The sequence below is a fragment of the Rhineura floridana genome, chromosome 16, assembly GCF_030035675.1.
Source record: "Rhineura floridana isolate rRhiFlo1 chromosome 16, rRhiFlo1.hap2, whole genome shotgun sequence".
In the NCBI taxonomy this organism is placed as follows: Eukaryota; Metazoa; Chordata; class Lepidosauria; order Squamata; family Rhineuridae; genus Rhineura; species Rhineura floridana.
Window position 1 is genome coordinate 17304950 of NC_084495.1, and position 22883 is coordinate 17327832.

The 22883-nt window shown below is 41.8% G+C and overlaps 1 protein-coding gene across 7 annotated transcripts in view; it reads right to left on the bottom strand.

Annotated features, from left to right (window-relative positions):
- Positions 1 to 22883, bottom strand: part of HDX (highly divergent homeobox) — a 56245-nt gene that overhangs the window by 3054 nt on the left and 30308 nt on the right. For 6 of the 7 annotated variants that reach the window (XM_061598580.1, XM_061598576.1, XM_061598575.1 and 3 more), the window contains 5 exons: positions 19634 to 19780; positions 13955 to 14162; positions 11158 to 11234; positions 10785 to 10868; positions 1655 to 1777 (listed from right to left, as the gene is read on the bottom strand). In XM_061598580.1, coding sequence (XP_061454564.1) covers positions 1655 to 1777; positions 10785 to 10868; positions 11158 to 11234; positions 13955 to 14162; positions 19634 to 19780 — 639 coding nt within the window. Of the gene's footprint in view, positions 1 to 1654; positions 1778 to 9509; positions 9658 to 10784; positions 10869 to 11157; positions 11235 to 13954; positions 14163 to 19633; positions 19781 to 22883 lie in introns of those variants that run through there. The other variant, XM_061598579.1, reaches the window with a different exon arrangement.

A 22883-nucleotide genomic window follows, 5' to 3' on the forward strand; every position in this document is an offset into this window, starting at 1 on the left:
TGTTGTACAGATCATGAATTTGGTCGTATCGAAAATCAGAGTAAAGCTAAAGAACAACAACAAATACCAAAATACAATTTAAATAACATCTCGGAAGAATATAAAGATCAAATAAGGAACAGATTTGAGACCACTTGTGCTGAGGCTCTGTCAAGCCCTGAATTTCTTTATGTTCCAGGTACTATTGGACACAAATACAGATTGAATGCATATGCCCTGATCAAGCCTAGTCCACATGTGCTCTAATGCTACAATGACCTGTAGATGCTGCCATGTGCTCAAGGTTTTCCCCATCCAGTTCAGTGGCAGCACCAGTTCTGTAAGTGTATCATGAGGTGCAGAAATCTGCTCCTGCCACTGAACACAGGAAGCTGCCTTATACTGAGTCAGACCATTGGTCTAGCTCAGTGCCAGCTACACTGACAGGCAGCAGCATTGCAAGGTCTCAAGCAGGAGTCTTTCCCAGCCCTACCTGGAGATGCCAGGGGTTGAACTTGGGGCCTTCTGCATGCAAGGCATATGCTCTGCCACTGAGCTAGGGCCCTTCCCCAAATGAACACGGAAGTCTATAAATGCAGGACATTCTTTGGACAGCAGCCTTTACATTTTAAACAGTGACAGATATGAAGGGGGGGATATTAGTGTCCTCAACATTCCGAGTAGCTTTGTTGCCTTGGTTTTTCCAAAAATATACATGCCCAACCTTTCTACCCCATCCCACTTTACTCTTCTGAGAAATGAAAGCAAGCTAGACTGAGGAAATGGCAGGACTCGAGAGGGGAGGGGTGGAAAGGAGAGTGGGATTTTTCAGGTCAAGATTTAATCACAGTGAATGATTTTCCAACCGCAGTGATTTGGAGGAGGAACAAACAGAGTTAGGCTACTAGGGTGGCCTGCTTCTTTCCCAATAATTATTTCCCCTTACAGTTAAAAATCATAGTTCTCCCTTTTTTCTTCATGGAGGATAATTCCAGGAAGGGCAGGATGAAGACTTTTCCAGTTTTTTATAACAAAGGTAGAATCATCTAGCACAATAGCCCCTGCACATATTTGTTTGAACTTTGACAGGGGCACCTTACACATGTCCCCAGTTTTTAAACTGATTTCCCCCAAAAAAACCTAGGGGAGAGAATGTGATTTCTATTTTCCCACCCAAAATAGTAAAGTCTACCCCTGAGGGAGAACTACTGCATCTATCTTTCTGAAATTTGGCAGCTGTCATCCTCTCTGAAGGGGTCACCATGCCTGAAATTTGCATCCAACTCTGGCAGGTTATAGAATTTTTCTTTTCTTTCTTTGTTTTTAAAAAGAGACTTAAAAGATTCTCTGCATGAAAACCATTGAGTGGATCTGCCTGACATTTTACGGGCATAATCCACTCTGGAGGGGCTCCTTTGCCTGCAAATTTCATCCACTTATGTGAAAAGGAAAAAACAACAACTGTGCAGTCATTTGTAGATTCTCCATTATAGTCAATGGGGACAAACACAAAGCTTCAGATCAGATTTGGACCTGAATGGCAAATGGAATCAGAATGACACAGAGTGGATCTGAAACAGATCAGGTTGCTTCCAAGACAAAGCAAATCTTGTAATCACTGCACACCTCTAGAAAATATGATTTTCTCCAATGCTTACTTTTTGCTTCACCTTACCTGCTGCTGTTCTTTATCATCCGTTTTGATAGCAAGTATCAAACTCCGAGTGAAAGCCTGTAGTTCAAAGTATTTCTGTTTTTGATGCTCCAGTTCATTTTCAATGAACCTTACTTCCTCATTCTAAGAAGAAAGAGAGAAAAAAATAAGTATGCACATCTAAAAATCATCTTTGGCATTTGAGAATAATGAACCAAATCGTTCCCGTTGGGTTGCATCCAATGTTAGTCATACACAGAGCAGATCTTCTGAAACTAAAAGACACGACTAACTTGTGTCTATTTATTTCAGTGGGTCACCTACAAGTCAGATTTAGTTGAATACAAACCATAGAATTTTCTTTTTAAAGGAGACTATAGCAGCACATACATGGTGAGAAATGAAAGGAGTCATATTTGGACATTTGAAAGTATTCAAGGAACAGTATCAATAATGGGTAAAACTTACTGAGACAAAACTATCTACACTTCTTTTATGAATGTTTAAAAATTAGTATTCGACTGAAATGCTGCAATGTCATATCTTCTACCACCCCATGTCTTCAGCCCTATTACACACAGCTTTCCATTCAGCCAGACTTAACAGTGCAGATGTTCTCTACCTGAGCACATGATGGTGTCTGGGGCTTGAATTGGGAACTAGGCTACTCAGGCCTGAGTGTGTTCAGGTTCCAGACTCCTGATCAGGCAAGTCGGAAACACGTGACTGGAGAGGAGAAAGCAGCCTCTGGATTGGTACTGATGCCTTCTGCCTCTGCCTAGTAAACAGAACTGTACTTCCAGCCTGCTGCAACCAAGGCTCCAAGTAAAACTTCAGCTCCAGTTATTTATTGCAGGGACCCTCACATTTAAAGGCAGGGCCAGCATCACGGGACACCTGCCAAGACACCCACTGCCGATCACTAGAGCTTCCTGGCTTTGCTGCTCCCTCTCTTTGTGGTTGCTGCTTGTTCACCTGCCTTCCCTGGAGGAGTGAGCAGCGAGAAGAGCCCATGAGGAGCAGTAACCTTTGCATGCCCCTTTCTCTCTCTCTGTAAAGATGGTACCAATTCGGCCCAGGAGGCGAGGCAAGCAAAGAGACAGTGGCAGGATAGCAAGGAGGAGAGTCTTCAAAGGGAAAGACCTATGCTGAACTTCTTGCCCAAAGGCCCTTGAAAACCTAGAATTGTTTGAAGGACACATTCCCACAACTGGTTCCTGGTATAGCCACCTACGGCCCTGGTCCAACTCGGACACAAAGCGATATGGCTCATGTGAGTCGATGGGGGGAGTGGATGAGAGGGTGTTGACTAGAAGCTTGGAGGGAGCAAGAGCAGACAAAAGGGGGGAAGAGGATGAGGCAGAAGGTGGAGGGCTTTGGAGGGCCCAGCCCCAAGGAATGAATCTGGACTGGAGAGGGTTAACAGAGACAGGAGAGAATGAGGAAAGGCGAGGCTCTGACCAGATTATAAGCAGGTTTGGACTGCCTAGTGGGGAAGAGAATAGTAAAAAGAAAGAGGAAACTGAACAAGTGAGGGAGGAAGAGACATCTGAAAGAAAGAGAAGATGGCCTTGGACCAGAGAGTGAGGCCCCATTTGCACTATAAATTTATAGCAGTATCATTCCACTTTAAACAGGCACAGCTTCTCCCAAAGAATCCCAGAAACTGTAGTTTAAGGGTGCTGACTGCTATAGGAGACCACTATTTCCCCTCACACAGCTACAATCCTCAGAGTTCCCTGGGAAGAGGAATTGATTGTTAAAACACTTTGTGAATTGTAGCTCTGTGTGGGGAACAGGACTCTCTTAGCAACTCTCAGCACCCTTAACAAACCAGTTTCCAGACTTCTGTGGGGTAAGCCATGTCAGATTATAAAGTGGGATTATACTGTTTAAAATGTATAGTTCAAACAGGACATCAGACTCTTGGAGGAGGACTGCAGATGCTGTTGCTGCCAGCAACATTCTTCATGGAAAGAAGCGTACCATAAACCTCCAGCTTGGGTGAGAACGGATCCAGCTTGAATAAAACGCACAGGTTGAAGGAATTTTGCACAGAATTGTTCAACGACTAGGGGGTGGAGGGTGGGCATCAGCACTTACAGCCTCAAGCAGCCAAGAACCAACAGGAATGGGCTGTGGGGTAAAGTCACCAATAGGCTAGACAATGTATTGTTCTCCCCAAGGCATGCAAAGGTTACAACTAAGGAGTGCAACTGGCTTCCTCAAGTTTCATCTCAGGGGAAGGGAGCCTTACAACACACCATCAGCTGGTCTAGGGGGAGTGAGGAGGAGAAGCTAAACGGATGGCCCTTTCCACTCCCTGCAAATGTGCAATCCAGTCTTTGTTGCGCCACGATAGATTGGCCTGCTGAGCCTCCCTCCTTTTTCCTCTGCAGTTCTCTGTATCTTCCCTGCCAAAAAGTGCAAATTACTCAGAATAGGTAGCATTTGTGAAAAATAAATTTCAAGGAGGAACCGTATGATGAAGAACCAGAGATTTTAGAATGTGAGGTGAAAGCTGCTCCTAAAATACTTGGAAGAAACAAATCACCAGGAACAGATGGCATATCAATAGAGTTGCTACAAGCTACTGAGACTGAATCTGTCCAAATTTTGACAAAAATTTGTCAATAAATATAGAAAACTAAACAATAGCCCACAGACTGGAAGTGTTAAATATACATCCCAATTCCAAAGAACGGGGATCCCAGGGAATGCAGTAATTATCGAACTATTGCCCTAATATTCCATAAAAGTAAAGTAATGCTCATGATTCTACAACAAAGGCTTTTACCATGTATGGAGCGACAAACGCCAGACGTCCAAGCTGGATTTAGAAAGGGAAGAGGCACAGAGATCATACTGCAAACATACGTTGGATAATGGAATGGACCAAGGAATTTCAGAAAATCACCCTGTGCTTTATAGATTACAGCAAAGCCTTTGACTGTGTAGATCATGGAAAACTATGGAATGCTTTAAAAGAAATGGGGGTGCCACAGCATCTGATTGTCCTGATGCGAAACCTATACTCTTGACAAGAGGCTACTGCAAGGACAGAATATGGAGAAAGGGTGTGAGTCAGGGATGTATTTTATCACCCTGTTTGTTTAATCTATACACAGATCATATCGAAAGTGGGATTGGACCAAAATGAAGGAGGTGTGAAAAATGGAGGGAGAATAATTTAAGATATGCAAACAATACCACACTACTAGCAGAAACCAGTGATGATTTGAAATGAATGCTGTTGAAAGTTAAAGAGGAAAGCACAAAAGCAGGACTACAGCTGAACATCAAGAAGACTAAAGTAATGACAACAGAAGATTTATGTAACTTTAAAGTTGACAATGAGGACATTGAACTAGTCAAGGATTATCAATACCTTGGCACAGTTATTAACCAAAATGGGGACAATAAATTAGAAGAAGGCTAGAACTGGGGAGGACAGCTATGAGTGAACTAGAAAAGGTCCTCAAATGCAAAGATGTATCACTGAACACTAAAGTCAGGATCATTCAGACCATGGTATTCTTGATCTCTATGTATGGATATGAAAGTTGGACAGTGAAAAAAGCGGATAAGGGAAAAATCAACTCATTTGAAATGTGGTGTTGGAGGAGAGCTTTGTGGATAGCATGGGCCATGAAAAGGACAAATAACTGGGTGTTAGAACAAATTAAACCAGAACTATCATTAGAAGCTAAAATGATGAAACTGAGGCTATCGTACTTTGGACACATAATGGAAAGACATGATTCACTAGAAAAGACAATAATGCTGGGAAAAACAGAAGGGAGTAGAAAAAGAGGAAGGCCAAACAAGAGCTGGATTGATTCCATAAAGGAAGCCACAGACCTGAACTTACAAGATCTGAACAGGGTGGTTCATGACAGATGCTCTTGGAGGTCACTGATTCATAGGGTCGCCATAAGTCGTAATCGACTTGAAGACACATAACAACAATGAAAAACAACATGCTAATTATCACAAGAGACTCGACGATACAAGGATGATGTCCCATAGAGCTCATTCAATAAACAGTGCTGTGAGTACAATACTAGAAACAATATCATACAGTTATCCAGTGCTATCTCTCTTAAGGGTACCTGATCTGGGCTCCCCCCACCCCACCTCCGAAAAGATGCAAGCTGTCCCAAATGAAAGGTGTTAAGACAGACAGCAGACACAGAAAAACATTTCAGCAAGCATGAATGATTCCTCTTCCCTCATTTGTGAGGATGACTTGCAAATGAGAAGTCCACAGTGTTCTTTCTGAGCCAATGTATTTTGAGGGCAGAGCAGGTGTGTGACAAGGGGAGTTCAGCATCACGCTATGAAAGGATTGATCTCTACATTCCTTATGTAATAGAACAACTGGGCCGGGGGGGAACATAAAAAGAGAATGTTAAAAAAAAGAAATCAAATCTGGACAAGTAAAATGCATCAAGAACATACATAACTATGACACTTGTCTTGTTTACACGTACAGCCAAGTATTTGCAGGATGCCAGATTACTACTGTGAAACCACTCCAACCAAACATTTTCCACCTGGCCCATAAGCAGGACTTAAAAATAACAGCCCCTAGCAGCTGGTATTCAGTAGTCCTACGCCAAAAAAAAACTTTTTTGGGGGGGGGGAATTCTCCATCAATTAATGAGGAAAGAAATTGCATTTGAAAATCTCAGTGAGTATTTTTCATGGGTGGGGTGCAGTGGTTTTTTTGTGCTTACCATACTTTCAAGGTGACCAAGTGGCATTTTGGAATTTTATTTCTATCCTCTATGAATCATCTCTCTGGTGATCTGCAATCTACAACCTTCCTAGTAGGTGCCTGCATTTCATGAAAACCCAATGGTATCGTCAGCTAGGCTTTCCTGTAAGCACGGAAAGGTAGGGAGGCTGCCCACTCTCCACCTGACAGCTGTGTGGGTTTTTTTAAAAGTGAAATATAAAACAAATCCAAAAAACACTTGCACCAATTTCTTTAAAAGTAAAAAGAAATCAGTGTGGATTTTTGTAAAAGGAAGAACAAAATCACTGGCTGCACTAATCTCAGACACTCAGTTGCCAGCCTTCCTGGTTTCCTACACTTCAGATAAAGCTCAGGGGAAGAGGCCAGGATCTCCAGATCAGGCAGTGCAGACAGCCAGGGAGGCTGCAGAAGTGTTTAATGGAAAAAACATCACACACCACTCTTGGCCACCTTGCAACAGTAAGCGAGCTCAAGCCTGGACTCACAAAAATGAAACAAATTCTAGAGTCCTGAGAAAAAGGCAGAAAAATAGAAACCTCTTCCGCAGGGGAATGACACTTCTGAGAAACTGGAAGACAGGTTTCGGCACAGCATTAATATCTGGTGGCAGACTGCCCCTGAACATGGGGGCTCCACACAGACATCAGAACAAATAGCTGTTGATGCACCTAGTCTCTATGCATTTGTCTAATCACCTTTTAAAGCCACCCAAATGAGAGGTCATCACTGCAGCAGTGAATTTCATAAATTAAGGTTAGAGGTCTGATGCTTGTTCTTCCTTATACCTGAAAGGGTTTTTTTTTTTTAACTGGTTAATAACAAAAATGTATTAGATTCCCTTATAGCCCAGTCCTATGGATGCCTGCACAGGGATGTTGCCTCATCAAGACTTTAAATAGTAGTTCAAGCAAGTCACTATTTTTTTCTTAGTTGGCAAACTGTGGCAAACTGTGGTCTGCTCTGGTTTGGCACCTAAAATTCCTGATTAAATACTGGTGCACAATTGATGCAAAAAATGGAAGGGGTGCTTCATGGTTCTGATGAGATGGGGATAATTGCCCTTAGCCTCTTAGTGTAGCCATTCCTCTGGCCTATTCGGCAACAAACACAGACTCACCCCCCTCTCTAGACACATCACAGTATGCCAAGCCTTTACTAAAATTGTTACAGTGTTACAACTAGTAACGTTTCAGTGATGCAAAGCTGAGACGTCAGATCCAAACCATTATTTGCTTTGCAAGGCTGATCACAGGACTGGGGCATGCAAATTCTGCAAAATGTGTACATTTTACTTGATCTGTTGAGCTTATTCCAGAGGGAAAACTGGATGCGGTGAATGAAACATATTGCCCTGAACTGAAACAGCTATTTTAGTTGACAGGAAGGACAGCTTGGCTCACACGTCACTAACTATGAAAGTTTTCCCCGTGACCCACAAGCATTGTAAGACACTCTTGTAAGCCTGAAGGATGCACTTTCTTTCCTGATAACAAAGCACTTTTCCCACTTATTTCAAGAATCAAAAACAATGCTAACCCTCAGACACCTTTTTTAAAAACAAAAACAAAACAAACTATCTCTATCTGCTATTAGGGCCCAATGGATTCCTTTAAAGTCCTAGCTATAAATAAAGCAGATCTTCACTTTCAAAATGACTCCAGATGAAGCATTCTAAAAACAGTTTTTATTAGCATCACATCCCAAAAGCTACAGGGATACATTGGGCTATCAGGAAGCCCCGGAGGGAAAACAAAAAGGAAGAGAAGAAAAAGCAAATCAGAAAGCCAAAAAAGGTCTTAAATGAAATACTGGGTTCATACTAAATCATGGAAGGGGTCCATGTACCCCAATAATCTAATACAGGGCTTTTCCTTCTTCCTCATGGACCACTTGAAAATTGCCAAGGGCCTGGTAGACCACTTAATGGTTTTTCTGCCTACTCTAGTAGTTCTAATTCTATCAAATCAAATTGTTATACAACAAAATACAATATAAAAATGCAATTAAAATACAATTAAAAATAATATGAATATTCAGTGTGATGGATGTGCTGTCTCCCATCTTCAACAACAAATCTACCACCTGAATGAAGCTTGTGGATTACTAGTGGTCCATGGACCATCTTTTGGGAACCTCTGATCTAACACATTTTTAAAACAACCAGTAACAAATAAATCAGGGTTGCAAGTCAAAGCCCTGCAGAACTTTGCAGTTTATTTATTTTCTGTACATAAAGGAACACACACAAAAATCATACACACACAAATGCACACACACTTGAAGTAGTATGAGCACAAAAATCAAATCAAACAAAACAAAGTAATGATACAGACAAGTTATTTTTCTACCCTAGTTTGAGAAGTTGCTACGGATGGAATGCACCCCAATTAGCTTACATCTTTGGTAGTTCAACTGACCCATCCATTTCAACAGGAGAAAGTGAAACCCCATTAGCTACATTAGTTAAATGTACTTTATTTTTACAAAATTGAAAAGTGTGGGGTGGAAAATGAAGACACCACAGGACAACTGTCCCCATCATTGTTAAGGAATGCATGCAGTACGGAATGGCTTTCAAAAAGGTGCTGTGGGGTTCACAGCATGCTTTGGAGGGTTAACAAGCTTATCCAATTTCTTATGGGTTAAGCAAAAGCTTGTGGGTCTCCTATATAGCTCAGATGTAAGGCCACTCAAAGCGAGCATGCATATTTATACAGAGAGCCTATGCGGCCAGGAAGACTAACAGTTTGTCAAAACATAATACAAAAACAAACAAACAGGGTTCTGTAGGACATGCTGTCACAACAAGCCATTCAGTTTGGCGACAAGTGACATTTAGAAAAGGTCATTTCCACGCACACCCCATCTATATTCATTCAGTATTGCTCTTACTCTGAAGGCAGAGCTCAGAAAATTAATGTGTGGACCTCGATTATGCATGCATTGTGTGTTTTTAAAGACACTCATTTAAATGTACATAAAGTTCTAGTACAAAATACATATTTTATTCTAACACCAAGTGAAATTTGTTTGAGGGTGTTTGAACTGAAAGTAAGCCACCCCCAATTCGTATGTACACATGTAACCTTTTGTAATTTTGGCAAAAAAGCAACAGTTGTCACAGTTCCCAACTACCTTTGCTTACACTGCATCAAAAGCAAACGTTTGGTTATAATCTACAAGCTGCTGAAACAGGAACAGTCCGTCTGTCTTCAAAGAAATCAGCACCCCATTTCTAAACGTTTGCTCTAGCGCCATCTGCCTGCGACAAGGAATAATATCCTCACAATCTTCAATGCATCCTCATGACATTGCGTTATTGTAGTCAGCAGTATCCCCCACGCCCCCCACCCAGGGCCAAGTTCTTGCATGCAGCATATTTTAAGGCAGAGACATTAAACATTATGGTTGTCTAAAAAGGTTAATCGCTCAAGCTGTTTGGTAATAATGGGGAGCAGAGTTGCTGCATTGTGCAATGTCAGATTGGAAAAAAATCCTAATTTCTCTATTATCAGCTCACCAGCAGTACTAGGTTGGGTTAAAACAAAAGCACAATTAAATTCATAACTTGACAAATGTTTGTAATTGATTAAAATTCAGTCTTTGCGTCTTAAAGTGGAGAAACGCAAGAGAGATGTTGATAGGACAGAATGAAAAAAATGGAGCAATAAATAGACTGCGGAATACAGAGGGATGGATCCCTGTGCAACAGCTAGCCTGTTTGAACATACTTTATTTATTCAAGGCAAAAGGATTACAGGAAGTAAGCAGCAGCCACATCACAGTACCTCAAACACCAGAAAGTCTTTTTTTGCTGAACTGAAGCTTCAATGCAACACCTGCTGGTGGCCTGGCGTAATTTTAAATGGGGGGAGACACCAAAAAACCAGAAGAAACAAAGAAAGGGACAAGGCCTCAAAATTGTGCTACAAATAAAAACTGAAACTTATAAAAGGCTATAGGCCCCGGTTATATATATAAATTGTAACCCAATAGTTTGCATTATGATTAGTTTTAGGGTTATGTCCCATGTATAATGATTTTTTTTAAAAAATGGGTTGTTCCATTATAATGTCTAAACTAATAAATCTGTATTTTAATTGACTAATTTATTCATGTTAGTTCTTTCAGTGCCCCTGAAGAAAGTTGTCTTCAACTGAAATACTCTGGGCTTTTCAGCATTTTGTAAAAGACTGTATCATTTGATAGCATAATTATTTTTAGCAAACATTTGAGAACTGGCTTCTTTCTTTGTTTCTTCTGAACCAATTCTACCCTTCCAGATACTCCTATTTTGATTCCTTGAACAACGGAATTTTGAGTCTGAGCTCGTTAATTGCCTTTCTATTTAAAAACAAATGTTATTTATTTTCAAGAGAAGTTACTTACTTTGTAATCCAGAAGAGAACTCATCTGGTCCACTTCAGAATTACTTATCATATCACTTTCTTCATCATCTATGATTTCTATTTTCTGAAAAAGCAACAGAGACATTTCATTTTGAAATCAAGAAGGTATTAAAACTGTATTGGAACAGCAGACACTCCTGCATGAAGCTTATCTTTTTGGCTGCTTTTGACAAATGGGAGAGATTTCCAGGATGTGGAATTTTGTGCATAGTACAATTTCTGCATTTGCATAGTAGATTCCTGAGCATAACCTACAGGAAAACATTGGTTTAGCAATCTGTGGCCCTTCATACATCAGTCTATCATAGCAACTGGATTTAATCAAACTATTACGTTTTATTAAATGTACTTACCACATTATCAGCAGCTACAGTAGTTTGGTCCTCTTTGTGGCCAATGTCTTCATTCTGAAGAACTTCGCTGTGTTCTTCTACAAAAATAAAACAAAATACATGACTCTAGAATGTTGAATTGCTGAGGTTTCAGGAAATATTACATCCAAGAGAGACAAAAACATATTTGCCCATTTCATGCACACACCCCACACTTTTGTTTTTAGCACTGAATTCACCCAGGGGCTTATAAGTATGACCAGTTGTTCCACAACAACCTCTTCTGTCAATTTAGCTCCCTATTAATTTACACAATTACAAGAATTAACCTTTTGTTAACTTAAAGGCTCAGGACTCTGTTAAAGTAGCCAGATATCTATTCTGCAGCTGTCATTATTAGAAACAGTATCTTACAATCTGGGGTCAATCATAAGGATCTCTATGCCATCACTGTGGCATGGCAAACAATTTCCATTTTAAGAGTTATCTGTAACAGAGTAAATGACTACAAGTCAAAATCTGAATGGAGCAGTTTCCTCAAAGCTCAAGTACACGAGACGGCTTTAAATAAAGGTTGGTAAATCTGCTGTAAGTCCCAGAGCAGCGCCACTGGTGCCTATTTAAGACAAGGTTGGGGAGCCTTTTTTCAGCCCAAGGGCTGTATTTTCACATGGACAACCTTCTGGGGCTGCATGCAAGTTGTGGGCAGGACCAGAGGCAAAACGGGACAGAACAATGGATGTACTTACAGACAAACAGACACACACCATCTAGACATTATCACAGTTAAAGGGCACATTCCAGCAAGGAAAATGCACTTTAGGAGAGCTTCAAGCAGGGCAGGCAAGGGTTGTGGCCTGAGGAGATTCCCAAAGACCAGACAGAGAAGCCTGGAGGGCCACATTTGGCCACTGGCTGGAGGTTCTCCATCCTGATTGAAGTCAAACCAGTTTTGAGGTTTGCGTCTGTGGGGGAGAAACAATCTTTATGTATGAATAATCACCAGGTCTCTTTTCATTCCTTTCCTAAGAAAACCCTGTATTTATCCAGCAGCAGTGCAGGTATTGATTACAATCATCTTCTTGCTACATCTCCCTGACAGTTCCGTCTCATAAGTGTCAGAGTGCCAGACCCAATTAATATTAAGACAGCTTTTCACTTAAATTGCACAGTGTTCTGACTATTTCTCATCTCTCCTCTTGGAGGAGTTTCTTCACCCTGAGGCAAAGAGAAGATCTGCAGACTTTGTTAACTTACTTGGCTTTCAATCATTTTCAACCAATTCTATTCTCTTCATAACTGAAATTTTGACAAACCCATCACAAGTTTGCTCCCAACAGTTCTTGGGTTTTTTTTCCCCCAGCCACCTTTTCTCCAAGTTGTTCAAACAAAATGACAGATCAAACCTGGCATACAAATCTGCAAATGTGCCCCAGAAATGGGTTATTTTCGAAGTTCAGAAGCCACAGTCTTTGTTGATTTGTTCTAGTCAGAAGCACCAGGAACAATTAGCTGAACTTGTAAAGTCAGTGAAATGTGCAAACTCATGTTCAATCCTAAGTAAAGAAGTTGTTGCTTCCTCTGTTTTATAACACTGCACCAACGTCAATGCAGTTCTGACACTACCACCTGTTGGGTAGTCAAGAGTAGGTTTCAGCTGTCTTTTCTCTTTTGCCAGGGAACTGCTTTTTCCATTTTCCTTGTTAAAAGGTGACTGCTGTGCTCTTCAGCTCTGGTTGGCTTCATGCCCCTCTCCTTCTGAAAGGACAAGAGTGGACTGGCTGGTCCTGCCTGTTCTTCAACTGATCAGTAGGTGGTGCTCAGACATCTCAATACTGGTTACCACCCTGGCTGAGATTGCTTTCCCTGTTGGAGGAGGTAGGCATTTTCTAGACATCTCCCTTGGGGGGAGATAGCAAGATGTGGCACACGCCTTTAAAAACTCTGCTTTTTAAAGAATTATTCATGGATTGTAGGAATTTTGGTAGTATTGTTTTTTAAATGTTTTAATCTTTCTTGCTGTTTTCTTTTTAATATCTGGTCTGTGACCGTAATAAAATAATTCATTCACAAGCCTTTAAGCCCCTTCTCTTTCCTGAGTATTATTGATATCCGGGGGGGGGGGGGAGGGGAGGAAGTCATCTACACAAACCACACTGCAGTGAGCATTAATCACACCCTCATAAATTTGGAGCAAACTAACGAAGATACATAAAAGTCACCTTGTGGCCAGCTACCTCCTGGAACCCTCAGGGCAACGATAATGCATTCAATTCAGCAAGGTGCCTCAGCAATTCTCTCCGACCTGAGGGACAAACTTCATGCACGGTGACTTCAAGGTTCAGCTCTCACTCCTTATGTGTTCTGTAAATGTGTGCAGTGGAACGTCGCCTTCCACGTGCATTTCAACTGAGCATGTGTTTGCGTCTGGCAAATTCCGCTTTCTGCAGTTGTTGCTTTTTCAGTTATCAGTTGGGGAAGGATTACATGGTTCTGTGGTGTGCTATATGCTTTGTGTGCAAAAGGTCCCAAGTCAAATCCCATTAGCATCTACAGACGGGGCTGGGAAAGACCTATGTCTGAAACCCTGGAGAACTGCTGCCAATCAGTGTAGCCATCAGGTAGATGGACCAACAGCCTCACTTGATATAAGGTAGTTTCCTTATCTTCCAAAGATTGCATACAGCGAAAAAGACTCAGCTGTAATTCTATACATGCTTACTACTTGTTACTTGCCGGGCAGGTCGAAATTCAGACAGCTAAAACAGCATGCAAGATTGAATAGAAACAGCACAACATCATTGACACGTTTGAATACCTTGTGAACTTCCTTCTGATAAGCAGATTGACACTTCGTCATTCCTGTCATTATCATCTCCCACATCTGTCGAAGCATCATCTCCTGGAATGGGTATTGATTTACCGCTGGAATCAGATTGATTGGAAAAATCAGCAGGGCCACCTCGAGGAGGAGGGACTTCAATTCCCATTAGACGATATTTTCGTCTTCGATTCCCAATCCAAGTCTTGTAATGAGAAACAGACATGGAAAATGTCAGAAGTTATTGGTTCAGAAGCTGGAATTTGATAGGGAAAAGCCCCAACATCTCCAAGTCTAGGAGAGCACAATCTCCTTGCACAAAGCAACTGGAAACAGATTGTCTATTTCCTACTCTACACAGGTAGAGGTCCCCCGGACATACATGCAACAGTGAGAGTCTGAACTGGAGCCCAACAAAGGGAGCATATGACCCTAATATGGTGTCCACTTTACTTGCTCCATATTTACATCTGGGACCAATTCAAAATGCTGGCATTCATCTTTAAAGCCCTAAGCAGCCTTGGAACAGGATATTTTAAGGCAGGAGTGGGGAACCAGTGGCCTTCCAGGCGTCACTGGACTATAACTCCCATAATCCCTGACCATTTGCCCTGCTGCTGGGACTGATGGGAGTTGCAGTCCAGCAGCATATGGAGGGCCACAGGTTCCCCATCCCTATCTGAAGAACTGCCCCCTTCCATACGCTCCTACCCACTCAGCTAGGTCTTCAGCTGAGGACCTGGCTTTGTGTCCCCCAGCCGTCTGAGATTAGGCTGGTGGATATCTGGTATAGGGCTTTTTTGAACAACAAATCCAGCCTTTGGAACTCTCTTCCCAAGGATGCTTGCCTCACCCTCTCACATGTTATGTTGTTATGTGCCTTCAAGTCGATTACGACTTATGGCGACCCTATGAATCATGTCTTCTCATTATGCATCGAAAAGTATGATAACCTCAGTTTCATCATTTTAGCTTCTAGTGATAGTTCTGGTTTAATTTGTTCTAACACCCAATTATTTGTATTTTTCGCAGTCCATGGTATCCGCAAAGCTCTCACATACAAACCTCTCTTTTTTGGGGGGGGGGGTACGGTTTAGAGAACCACTCTGAAACTATTGTGTTCTTTGTTGTTTCCCCCTTAAAATGTTGCTGAAATAGAAAATCAGGGTATAATGTGTTTAAATAAAACAGAGGTTGCCTTGATCTCAGCCAAATGTCTTCATGGTGAGATGACCAATCCCCTGCGTGAGTACAGCCAATACAGCCACAAGGAGCTACATCACATGGTGCAGAGCTCCTGCAACCAGATCATTACAGATGACAAGTGGGGAAACTGCATACTGTGTCACAATCTCATTGCTCTTTTCTTCCTTGATGAATGAACACTAATAAAATATATAGAATCTACTCCGCTTTTAAAATAGTTAACCTCAGAAGACCAACAACATAAAATCCACCTTTATATTTAGTGGCTTTTCATTTTCAATAATAGTGAACTGTGTGGAGGCACTGCAGTGCCCTCAACAAATCAGTGAAATATTAAGTTGAAAAGGGAACTCATAAACTGCTTCTTCAGCTGAAAAGTCAAGCACTTGACCCAATCAAAGTTGCTTTAAAAAAAAGTATGCTTGAATTAATTGATTAAATTAAACTGCACTTGCCAGAGACCTACTTAGCCTGTTTGAAGAGATAATATTTTCATTGCAACAATGTTTAATTGAGCTCCTACAGAAAGAGAATGAGATGGTGGTAGGGAGCTACACATACAACATCACTACAGAAGCACCTTAGTAACGGGGAGGGGGGAAGTAAGTACAATTTAGTTATCAAGAGACAGCAAAAAGAACTTACTAATTTCACTATTGCTGAAACATTTTGGCCAGAAATTCTCTGTCCCAAAAAAAATCTCACTTCCCTCCTGGACAGTTGGGCAGCAAACGGCCTCAGAATGGATGCCTAGTCATTGTACTGGCATCTCCATCCTAACCAAACAAGGCCTAAGTCTGGAATTCTGGCTGCTCCAAGATGGCTCATAAACAACTTGTTTTTACAGTCCTTGTTCACCCCCTGCACCCTGGACCAGACCTAAAGTCTATCCATGTGATGCTTCGGGGGGGGGGTGTCAGCTGTCAATCTGGTCAGATCACGCAAGGCTCTTGTAGCTACATCTTGGCTACATCTAAGTGGCTTTCCAGGTTATTGTCCTTAACCCCGCTAACCTAATTTAGTGACTAAAGTAGTAACTACAGCACAGTTCTTATGGAGCTGAAGAACCCACAAAGGCCAAGTCTCAACTAGTGGTAACTGTGGACAGCTGCTGAGGTGCCGATCCCTGGCAGGGCCCACCACTGATGCCTGCTCTTCCCACCCCTTCCTGATAAATACCTCCAGTGAGAGTCTGGAAATTAGGAGAGCACTGCTCTGGGGAACTGTGGGAAATAAAATAAAGCTGCTCCCAGAAATCAGTGGGGGGCACCCAGCACTCATTGGAGTGCTCTGTTGCCTGCACTAGCAGTGAGGCAGCCAGTCGGACACTTTGCCAAGGGACCCCTTACACCTGGCCCTGCAACTACACCAGTTAAAAAAGTGGTCGGCAGATGACATCCTCTGGCAACTGTTGCTCTGGCAACACAATCAATTATGTAGCATAACAGCTGGTTCATTTTTCTTAAAAAAGAATCTTAAGAGTTATGCAGGCGAGGTCCTTACACCCCCAACTTCCTGAAGCCCAAGTTTGATAGATGGGCAGGCGCTGCTCGCCTGTCAGGCACCTGACATCCAAGTTCAAGTTGTACTATTGGTATATTAAGCCCTTAACAGCCTGGGACCAGTTTACCTGTGGGACCACCTTACCACATATGTGTCTGCTCGACCATTTAGATCTGCGGAACTGGCACTGTTACAGGTGCCACATAATGCCCATTCTGCACTTGTAAGGTATCGTTCTTTTAGTGTGGCATCACCTACACTATGGAACTCACTGCCTATTGACATCAAGCAGGTGCCTTCACTGATTTCTTTCTGTCACCTGCTTAAAATATTTGTTTAGGCAAGCCTATCCAGACATATACATGCTGATGTGTTTTAATCTCTCTTTAGCCACCTGCTGTTTTTAATCATTTAAAAAAAATGTTTTTAACTACTTATTTGTAATTGCTTTTTACTGATAATTTTAATTAATTGAACTGCTAAGAGGTTTTCTTACAATCAAGCGGTATATATATATTTTGTTAAATAAAAAATAATAAAATGATTCATTTTTCTTAGCCCACATAGTTTGAAATCAAACCACACAGGCAAAGGCATAGCACTTTGCAGATGCCACTGACACAGCTGCAAAGCCTGCTTTCAGCAGGCCACAATGCCTTCACTTGCCCTACACCTGATGTCAGGTGCAGGCCAGACAGGGGTGTATTGGGCAAAACGGCCTTATGAGCCAAAAGGGAAGGCCAGTGGGCCTAACTCAACTGACAGGCCAGATGTCCCCCCCAACACTACCTTTGCTTCTCTTCTGTCATCAGATTCTGTTAACCACTTTCCCCAGCTGGGCATCACCATATTTCAAATCAGCAGCATGTTCTTTGGCCTCTAGAATCCACACTATTTTTCAAAGTGCTAATTCAACAACTTGCCACTGACTGTACAGACTGGAAGGGTTTCAAGATCAAAACACACTCCTATAGCGTTTGACCTGTGTCAGCTGTTTTGCACACGTTCTGTGAAAGGACTAATAAGCCAACGAGAAATTAGTTAAGTCTTCTAGTTGTTAGGAGATAGGATTTCAACACTCTGCTTTATGTACTCTTCCCTCTCTTCCCATTTTGCCACCTATAGTCCAATTGCCCCGAAGCATTACAAGTTAAGGAACTCTATGGACCACATTCTTCCATATGTGCCCTCTGTTGAACATTCAACGTCTTACTTTGGGTCCCTCCTCTAACTGAGGTTCAGAAGGTAGGTACAAGGAACAACACATTTTTTGGTTGTGGTGCCGAGTCTGGAATGTCTTCCCTATGGAGCCTGTCACTGCATGCCGTCTGGCACCTGGAGAAAACCTGGTTCGTTACAGGAAGCCTTTTGAGGGCAGCTAACTGATCATCTGTTCTGCCCGCTGATTTTATTGTAATACTTTATAACACCACTTGATATTGCCTTAATCATATGCATATCTATCCTATTAAGTGCTCTGAGTTTCCCTAGTGAAAGAAAAGAGGAACAGAAATTTCTGAAATAAATAATGACATTTTAGTCCCACTGAATGCAATGGGCTAAATTGGCCTGGATGGCAATATTGCTAGTTATAGACCAGGCTGTTTAATCTGCTGAATGTTTTCCTCTCTCCTCTGGATGGAGCAACTCCCCTATCAGAAAAGGTTGCAGCATTTGGGGCTTTTCAGTTAAGAGGAAAGGGGAGTAAGAGGTGACATGATGGAAGTGTATGAAATTATACATGACATGGAGAAAATGGATAGGAAAACATTTCTCTCCCTCTCTCATAATGCTAGAACTCGTGGACATTAAATGAAGCTGAATGTTGGAGGATTCAGGACAAACAAAACTAAGTACTTCTTCACGTAGTGCTTAGTTAGATTATGGAATTCGCTCCCACCAGAGGCAGCGATGGCCACCAACTTGGATGGTTTAATAGAGGATCAGACAAATTCATGGAGGATCAGGCTTTCAATGTCTGCTAGTCATGATGGGTATATTCTGCATCCACAGTTGGACAGTATGCCTTTGAGTATCAGTTGCTGGAACTTGCAGGGGTGGAGAGTACCCTTGCACTCAGGGCCTTCCTGTGGGCTCCCCAAAGGCATCTGGTTGTCCCCTGTAAGAAGATGCTGGAGTAGATGGGCCTTTGGCCTGATCCAGCAGGGCTCTTCTTATGTTCTCTCTACCCTCCTTTAGGATACCCTAATTGTTCTCAAAATATGTTATCTCTTTGAATTGAATATCACATAACTGAAGATCACATAATAAAACAGTGCAAAACATGATTACTTAATATGCATACCTGATTCTGGGAACAAAATGTGATGCCATTTTTTGAAAAAAAATACAGTACTGGGGGAGGGGAGGGCAGGAAAAATGGACATGAAATACACACAGACCTGAATATTAATTGTAATATATCGGAAAATAAATAATTTCTTTTCATTTCAGAAAAAGCTTTTATATACTCCGGGTTATTTTTAACCAATACATTAAAGATAAAGATAAGGATAATAATAACCACTAAGAGAGAATATGGTATAGTGGTTAGGGTGCTGAACTAGAACTGGGAAGATCTGGGTCAGATTCTCACTAACCATGGCACTCAATCGCTCAGCCTAATCTGCCTTATAGGATAAAGGAGCTTTTATATTTTGACCAACTGCAAAACAGTTATTCCCTTTCAGCTCCCAAGAAAGCCCTTGCTTGTTTAAAAACGTATATATAAATCCCAATCCAACTGGACTGTCAAAACATTCAGCTTGTGCTGCCGATCGATAAATGTCTCACCTGAGGGATTTAAACTATAAATAGACAGGAAACAGAGCAAGAGAGCACTTCCTAACGTGGCCATTCATTATGTAACACATGCAATCTATTTCAGTCTACCTCATGCAATTTTTAAAAAAGCTTTCATCTAGGCTATTTTCTGCAACCAGAAATGAGAGGACTGGAGGTTCTTACCCGCACTATTTCACAGTCAACGTTTAACTCGGCAGCGACTGCTTCAATTTTCTCTCTGCAAACTGAGCCGAGGCTGGTCATGCCCTTGTCCCAGTATTTCTTAAGGGTAGCTAAATCCCGGTCACTAAATTGTGTACGGTCCTGTAGCTGTAAAGCAAGCATATTTTTTTTATTTTTTTTATTAAACATCTATAGGAGACAAGATACTGGACAGATACTGATAATGAAGACATTGTACATGGTATTGCAAAGTGAAAAATTAAAGCCTAGTTCCTAACTCTTTAACCCAATAAAGCTTGCCCTTGGTTTTATTTCTAACTTTGTTTTAACAAAAATCTCTCCATGTGAATGTGATGAGAAGTACAATGCAGATTAGACCTATGATAAAGCGCACGCCTGGTCACCTGTGAGGACTAAACATGGCTGCATTTACCTGGAAAAACTTGCAAAGTGTGTGTGTGTGTGTGTGTGTGTGGGGAAGAGTCATGACTACTCCATGAGTTATTAGCTGCAATGCAAATATACACAATATAAAACAGGGGTGAGAAACCTGTGGACCTCTAGATGTTGCTGGACTACAACTCCCATCATCGTTGACCACTGGCCAAGCTGGCTGGGGCTGATGGGAAATGGAATCCAATAGCCCCTGAAGGGCCACAGGTTTCCCACCCCAATATAAAACATGCTATTTAAAAGGGAACCTTTTTTTTTGTTTTGTTACTGGGCCCAAATGAAAAGCTGTACATCACTGAGAGAAGCAGCTTAGGCATGGATTTTGGCAAACTTCAAAAGGATGAGGGCTCCAGAACTGAGCAACAAGCACAAGAGCACCTTGCTGTGCAAAAGTATTTAAGTGATGTGGTGACTGTCACCAGCCAAGAATTAGGAAGCAGGAGGGTAAAAAAAAAGTTATTCCATGTAAACAATCTCCTTGAACAAAGATTTCACACTGTCCTTTGAAACACCACTGTTTGCTAAATCATTCATATCTTGCCTGGTGTTAAATTCATCAGCCATATTATACACATTCTGAAGGACAGGTTGTCAGAGAGTTTTCTGGCAATAAGCTTCAATTAATTCACTACAAAAACCAGTCCTTGTGGCCAAGTAGAGGCTGTCTCTCTGTCATGTTCAAGATTACACATGGTTTCTCATGTGTGAAGGTCAACATTTGTTTTTTTCAACAATGGGCAAGTGTTGGCTCTTTTGAATCATCTATACTTTCAGAGCACAGTGCAGAAGTATATCTCATGCTGAAGCATAGTCTGTGTAGTGCTGAAGACCCCACCACACACATGTTCTTTAATCAAAGTGAACATTCCAACCAGGACACCTACCTCACAACTCAGAGAAGTCCGTCCTATGGAGAACAGAGGTGCTTGAGACAGAGAGGTATTTATCATTGCCTTCAAACACCCAATAGCCTTAAAATTGTTCCTTCTTATAACTATCTGTTGTTATATTTTCCAGCTAAGACCATGCTCACATGAACAGTTAAAACCCCAAAACTGCTTTCATGCTTTGAGTATTCTCACTACGGCTGCAATTCAATAAATGTCTACTCAGAAGCAAGCTCCATAGGGTTCAGTGGGACTTACTCCCAGGTAAGTGTGTACTGGACTGCAGCGTAAGAAAAGAGTTAAGATGAAGATTCCAGAGCAGTTGTTGTCAGAGTAGGCCCACCTCGCTCCTCTTGAGGATTCCTGTCTCTATTGTACAGAGACTGAAAACTCTGGCAAGTCATCATGTCACTTCACCAAGCATAACTAAAAGTTAATACTGTGCCTTACTACAAATAAGCAAAGCACCACTTTTCAGATTCTCTGATCTGTAGTAAGGCACAGCCTCAAAAAGGAAGAGTTGGGAACCTCTAGCCCGCAAGGCCTCCCCATTTAAGAACTACTATTATTTATTCAGTGTATTCGTTGCTTGATACATAAGCAGTCTCCAAGCAACTGACAACATTTTAAAAACAAAGTGTGACATAAAATCCGGGGAGGAGGGGACAAATGCATTACAATAAAAGCCACACAATAACTTATAAAACAAACCCAATAAAAGAGCCTACACACGTACAACTGCAAATATAAGGCCCTTTCCATGGGATGAGAACTGATTTTCCAGATTCCCAATTCAACTGTGTAAGAATAGGCTTTGTTCACACCATCTAGTGAATGCACATAGGTTGGGGATAAAGCCCACCATCACAATCCTGCTGCTCCCTCACAACACATATTCAGGGAACATATGATTTCTGTATGAACAGGGAAAGCAGGACAGCAGAGGCTATGTATTAAAGTTAAATGGTCTACCCAAACAATGATGCATAGCAGCATCATGTGCCCTCAGAGTGCTCTGGACCATCTAAAGGAATGGCAAAGCTCAGCCTGACCCTCTCAAGGAGTAATAGAAGAGAAAAAAAGAATAGCTTGGTTAATGATTGAACCCGGACACAGACAGATGAAGACACCAAGATGTGGAGTACCTCAGCTGCATCTGTAAATAGTTTGGTCAGCTTAACTCCATTTTAGAAGGCCCACATCCTCATTTCAAAATAGCTGATCACTCAGACTCCATGCAAGCACATAGCCAAGTCTTTCCGCTATGTACATTGTGAGACTTGTTACCTGGCATACAACTCTCAAATTCCTTTTTTTGTTCTGTTAACTAGACAGAGCTGAACATTTTCCTAATGCCTAAGCAGCTTTACCTCTGTCCCATGACTGTAAAGTAAAATAGCCTTCTTCCGTGGACACTGAAGGGTCATCGGCTCAGTTCTCTGGAATGCTCTGCCAACAGAGATTCAGCAGGCGCCTTCTGTTTTAACTTTTAAGCGTCTGCTGAAAACCTTTGTTTCACCAGGTTTATGTAGGCAATTAAGAACATGCTTTTTTCACAATAATTGATCTTTGTTTTTATTGTATTGTTAATGTTTTTTTTTTTTTAGACAGCTGGTATAACACAGTGGGGAGGAGAGCCTGGCTGGGAGTCCAGAGTCTGTGAGTTCAAATCCCTGCTCGTGTCTCCTAGGTGTCAAGGGCCAGCTAAAGATCACCCCCACAGTGAGTGGCTCAGGGGTTACGTGCTCTACCACCTGTGCAGCCGTGGGCAAGCTGCACAGTCCCAAGGAGCCCAGTTGCCCCCCAGCTGGCAGTTGTGGGCAAGGAAGGAGCTGGCTTGTGCAGCTGTGGCAAGCTGAGCAGGCCCTAGCCACTGGGGAGGACTAGCCTCAGAGGGAGGCAATTGTAAA